Raw genomic sequence first — 6,387 nt, forward strand, 5'->3', positions numbered from 1 at the left:
GAAAACTTCCAGAAATGTACAGAACACTGATATATTGGTACCTGGTGCCTGTACACCAGGATGGGCTGTGGCTTAGTCTCTCATGTTACCTTGAGTGAAGCCAGTAAACGTGAAGTACCCGCAGGTAGCAAAGAGAACACAGATAAATACGGAAACCAAGATGGATGTGTGGATGATCCGCTGCCACTTGGCTACCGTGGGCTCTTTGAGAGAACCGTAGACTAGGAAGCAGTTATGGTGGCAAATGAACGCTGTAAAACAAAAGAAAACCTCATTACTAGGAAAACAGCAGGACTGTGTTTTCTACTTTGAAAATGTGAGAGGTGTATACTGCCTTAGAATATCAAGTATCTAAAATGAAAATATATTAATTGACAGCACTAAGTAAGCCAGAAAGTAAGGCCTACAAACAAGGTACTTCACAGAAGGCTTGCCTAGTAACTTCATGTAACTTTTAACATAAGCCAGACCTGTCAACAACTCTCCTGTTTTTTTTTTTCCTCTTCCCCTTCCTATCTTCAGGAATGTCTCTGTACCTCACTTTATTTGGTAGCTGAGACATAGGGGAGTTATAGATATCTAGCCAAATCTTAAATCATTTCTGCAAAGACTTTATAGACGTTTATGACATTTGCTGGACTTTCAAGTTAGGAAACACACTAACCATTGGTGGAACTAAGGCAGGTTTGATGAAATCACACCGTAAAACAGGCCTCATGTGGGAGTTTATTAAAGGGACGGGCGATAGAAACATGGAGGAAGGAAGGAAAAATTAGTGGTTTGGGGATTGGAAAAAAAGTGGCTTTTTATTGGGGCCATGACACATGTTCAGGAGGATAAGCCACAGGGGCAACAATGGGAATTGTTTCGCCTCTGGGCAGCCAGCGATGATATAACTTGTTGCCAAGTCCCTCGGGGCTGGCCAGGAAGGTGCCTGATTGCTAACATTGCCCTGGGGGTCCCTTTGGGCTGGCTGGGGATGTGCCTGATTGCTAACTACTGCAATGAATGTCCAGCAAAGAAACACTGTTCTCCAAATAGAAGCAAAATTTAGTAATCAATGAGAAAGTTTAGAAATGGACAAGAGAGGCTTGAACCTGGTTTTATATCGACACAAACTAGATTGTGCTGCTAACGGGGAATGTAAATGTAGAAGACCCTCTATAGACAAGCATGGACCAGAAATGCTTCACAGGACAGATGTGTCATATTGAAAAAAGGTTTGGAAACCTGGTACTCACCAAAAGACATCACCCCGATAGCCTGGATGGCATTGGGCTTTGCAAACACCCAAGCATTGTCTGTCTTTGGTCTAAAAGAAAGTCAGTTAATTAGATAATTATTAAACACGTATAGTAATACATTTATGGGAGAATAAGAAATAGCATCACACATAAAAACTGAGTATTTTTCAATAGGAACTTAATAAGCAAGCTGGAGAGACAGCTCAGAGTTTAAAAGTACTTGTTTTTCTTGCAGAGGACCTAGGTATGGTGCCTAGTACCACCATGGTGACTCATGGACATTTGTAACTGCAATTCCGGGGTTGAATGCCCTCTTATGAACTCCTTGGGCACTAGATAAATGTGATACACACCCACACACACATACACACAGAGAGAGAGACAGACAGACAGACAGACAGAGAGACAGAGACAGACAGAGACAGAGACAGACAGAGACAAAAAACAATTTTTGTAGACAAGAATATCCATACATATAAAATAAATAACTTTACTGAAAAGAAAAAAATTAATAAGTAGCTTCCAACAACATACCTTTCTTTCCTGGGTACATCAGTGTTTCCTAACCCCACTGCTCTAAAATGCCTTTTGAACGCTTGGACAGATTCAGTGTTTAATTATACATGTAAATACTCACTGACTGTGTGATTTGGGGAATCGATTTGCTTAATCAATATAACAACAAAAGTTAGTATGGAGCCATCACACAAGACCCTAAGGGAGATATAAAATTGCCATTATCCTATAACTCCTCTCCATTCACCTCTGCAGCTTTTCAGGTTCCATCTGCCTGAGAGAGATGGAATGGGATCTGTAGTTCCTTGAGGAGGGTACACATGAATTGATGATGACTGAGGGTGTACTATTTATTTCTGGGGAAATATACTGTGTTGTTTCACTTGTTTCTTGCAGAGACATTTAAGAATTATCATCATTTATGCCAGACATAATGGTGCATACCTTTAACCTTAACACATAGTGGGCAGAGGCAGGTGGATCTCTACAAATTCAAGGCTAGCTTGATGTACAGGTCAGCCAGGGCCACACACTGAGACTCTGTCTCAAACCCAAACCAAAACCAAAACAATTATTTTTGTTTAACATCAGGGTAGTCTCTGCCTCAGGATATGGCTTGCTTTGCTTCCTGGTGTGCTTTGTATAAAATCTTATCATGTGTTGGACTCAGGTTCCTACCTGTAGACTTCTCAAGAGGAGTTTTGATCATATACACTTTAAAAAATTATATTTTTCTCAGTTTTTTGTTTTGAGACAGAGTTCCAGACTGGCCTCAGACTTGTGATTCCCCCGCCTCAGCCTTTATAGCTCTGGGATTAAAACTGTGCCTTCATTATGCCCTTTTCCGCACTTTAAATTCTCAAGCATCATAAATCCTAGTGGCATTAAAACATCCAGAATCAGCACAGATTGGCCTACCTAATACATAACTTCTCCTCTACTGCCAGTAATAATGAATATTACAGGCCTTGAGTCTGTTCCTCTGGCCTCTTCAATTTATTGGCTAAAGCATACCATTAGCTAAGTTAATCCATGTTTGAATCTATGTGTTTGTGAAATGGGTGTAACCATATTATATAATTCCCTGAGTCATTGTACAGATTAAATGAGATAAGGCATGTAAATCTCCCGACCGAGGGACTACAAGGCAGCACATATTCAATATATAGTCAGTTTTATCACTACCATTTTTAAATATTGGATTAGTATCCTTTCTTAAGTGTTCAAAGGCAGATAAGCATCCACAAGCATGACACACTTCTTGTTTGAATGACACTCAAGAGAGTGTATGGAGGTAGACAAGGAGCCCACTGGAAAGCATGCAGTCACTCCGGGGTTAAATAAAAAGGGGAATTTTCAAGATGAAAACTCAACTTTCATGTTTGTTATTCATTGTCTGTATGAAGAGGACACAAACGGATCCCATTTGTTTTTTCAACGTCTGTGGAGTTTGTGCAGTATATCATCTTTCTATAAATGAGCTGAGCAGCTCTCAGGGGGAAAAGCTGTCTTTCAGAAAAGCCATCCTGAGAAGGAGGCCTCCCACTGTTTCCAGACCTGCTGGAAATCTCTGCTCTTTGAGTGGGAGCTACTGCCACCTGCTGCCTCCACTGCCTTCCTCTCCCTCTCTCCAGTCAGCCTGGCAAATTCCAGCCTTAATGAGCAACTGAAACTTGCACACTTATTTAATATACTTATAAAATGATCCCTGTTAGGCAGTATTAGCAGAAGACTCTAACTTTCTGATATGCTCTGAGTGAGCAATGTGTTCCAAATCTAGGAAAACCATAGAGGTAACAGAATGTGGTTTTCAATGGTTTCTCACAGCATAGGACTGAGTTCAGAAAAAAAGGTCCTCAGAACGGGAGGGGGGAAGGGAGGGAGGGGGAGGGAAGAGGGAAGGAGGAACAAAAGAATGGGAAGGGGGAGGGGGAAAGAGACGTGGGGGAGGGAGGAAAAGAGAGAGAAGAGAAGAAAAAGGAATGGCTATCTCCTCCTGGTATAATTTATGAGATGACATAAAATTTGATACCCAACCTAGCTGAAAGCAACTGAAGTTATGGTCTTTCTGCCTTTAGATGACAAATGTCAAATACAAAAATATTACCAATATATCTAAGCAATTTGTATTATTAAACATCGCCAAAAATGCCCTTCATAATCAATGCTAGGCTAGTCTCATAGAAACATCTGTTAGTGCATTTACCATATTAACAGATTAGTGTGGGAGAGCATATGAATTTTAGCACATACACAAAAGCAATGATTCAGTATTTATTTTTCATAGACATAGCAAGCAAGCTGTTAGTTTTCCACGATTTTACCAAATTAATCTTTTATTGGGTGCTTAAACAGGCACATGTACTTGAAACCCAATTTGTGGTTTTATGTGAAGGAATATTTTTAAGGGTTGACTGTCATAGATTTCTTCCCAAAGATTTCATCTAAACACTAATACCTATGTTTCTTACTTTTTCTTCTTTTAATCTTTGGATCACATATAGAGTAATGGAGACTAGAAACTGGCAGGCAAAGAAAGGACTCAGAATAAAATTTGTTATATTTTTCATCTGAATAAAAATCTGCATATATAGAGAGTACCATGTGATTTTTTGTGATACATGTATATACCATGTAATTTTTAAATCAGGACAAACACACACACACACACAGGGGGTGGTTCTGAATGTTTTGATCAGGAATCTGCATGTGAACACCAATACATTGAAGGTCCTGTTCCCCAATTGATTCTTGATATCTCTCTTTCTCTCTCTCTCTCTCTGTCTCTCTCTCTCTGTGTCTCTCACACACACACAAACACATACACATATACATACTTATTCTTTATCATAAAATATGTAAGATACTTTCTTCTAGCTTTTTAACCATAAACAGTACATTATCATTATCAATAACCATTCTAATGAATATAGAACATAGAACCTATTTCTGTTAATTGCGTCTTTGTCTACCTCCTCCTCAGTCTCTTGTAGCAACCACTCAAGTCTTTAACTTGTAGGAGAGTAACTTTTTTTGTTTGTTTTTTGGAGACAAGCTCTCATTACATACCTTAGCTGGCTTGGGATTCCTACAGATCCATTTATTTCTACCTCCCAAGTGCTGGGAGTAAAGGCATGTACCAATAAGGCTTCCCTTAGATCAACTTTTAAAATATTACACAAATGAGTGAGATCACATGTCCTTCTGTGTGCGGCTTTACTTTACATGATGATTTTCAGTTCCCTGTTGTGGCACATGACATGATTTGATTTGATATTTTTAATGGTGGAATGGCATTATGTTGTATGTGTTTGTTGTATTTTCCTTATTTATGGAAATAAGTGGGTAGAAACTTACATTGTTTCTTTCTCTTCATTATTAGAAATAATATTGCAGTAATTAGTTGGGTAATTTCTGAGAAAGAATTACTTATCTGTCTATGGTGGCTATTCTTGGTTGTCAACTTGAATACATCAGGAATTAACTAAAACCTCCAAATGGAGCAAATTTGTAAGGGTTTTTTTTTTTTCCTCCTGATTGGGAAGTGGGAAAATCTACTTTTAATCTGGATATTGGCAGTGAGAAGACACACCTTTAGTCTAGGTCTTTTGAGGAGGGAAGACCTACTTATAATCTGGTCCACTCCTTCTATTTAGGACATGGAAGAAGGAAGGTTTACTTTTTACCTGCTTGCTTTCATATCGATAGCAAGTCCATTCCTCATAATTGTCATTAGAACCTACTTCTTTGGGATTCCAACATATATGGAATGCCAACTGAGTTATTTATCCTCATGGACTATTGGATTCTTGAAACTTCTATTTATAGGCAGCCACTGTTCAGTTAAGTAGACCACAGCCTGTAAGTCATTCTAATGAATTACATATATATATATATATATATATATATATATATATATATATATATAGTCATTCTATGAATTCTGCTGCCCTAGAGAACCCTGACTAATATACTATCCCTCTCCATTAGATCACAGCAGAGTATAAACTCCATATAAAAAGAAATAACTTTTCTAAGGCATAAAATGTCTTTGAAATAATTAAATTTGCACTTACACTTCCATCCAAATCAATACTAAAAATTTTAACCTGGGTATAGAGAGATGATTTGGCAGTTGAAAGCACTTCCTGCTCTTCCAGAGGATTCCAGTTCTCTTCCTAGTATTCATATTGGATCTCTTCTGGCCTCCGCAGGTACCAAAGCATGCACGCAAACAAACATGCATGCAAATACACACACACACCACACACACACACACACACACACACACACACACACAGTTGGCTAACTAAACAGGGATAGGACACATAGATTTCCCCTCTGCCCTGAGATCCCAGAATCTTTTACTAAAAGAAGAGACATCTGAGGAGAAAAATATTTTGTGAAAGGAAATTGGATGTTTAAGTCATAACTGTGGAGAACCATGTAGAAGACACACACACCGTGAGAAAGAGTGGTTTGCATCACACCAACTGGGAGTGGGTGGGGCTCAGACACCAGTGAGCTACCCTGGGTGTGCCAGTAAAAAGGGAAAACAAAGAAAACAGAGTGCTTTGGGATCCTGGACAGAGAGTGTCTGGAACAGGGAAGAGGCAGGGAGTGGGGG

The 6,387-nt window shown here is 39.0% G+C and overlaps 1 protein-coding gene across 2 annotated transcripts in view; it reads right to left on the reverse strand.

Annotated features, from left to right (window-relative positions):
• Nucleotides 1–6,387, reverse strand: part of Slc38a11 (solute carrier family 38 member 11) — a 46,315-nt gene that overhangs the window by 17,831 nt on the left and 22,097 nt on the right. For both annotated transcript variants that reach the window (XM_031370454.1, XM_031370456.1), the window contains 2 exons: nucleotides 1,242–1,312; nucleotides 90–251 (listed from right to left, as the gene is read on the reverse strand). In XM_031370454.1, coding sequence (XP_031226314.1) covers nucleotides 90–251; nucleotides 1,242–1,312 — 233 coding nt within the window. The remainder of the gene's footprint in view (nucleotides 1–89; nucleotides 252–1,241; nucleotides 1,313–6,387) is intronic.

Source organism: Mastomys coucha, unplaced genomic scaffold (assembly GCF_008632895.1).
Source record: "Mastomys coucha isolate ucsf_1 unplaced genomic scaffold, UCSF_Mcou_1 pScaffold15, whole genome shotgun sequence".
In the NCBI taxonomy this organism is placed as follows: domain Eukaryota; kingdom Metazoa; phylum Chordata; class Mammalia; order Rodentia; family Muridae; genus Mastomys; species Mastomys coucha.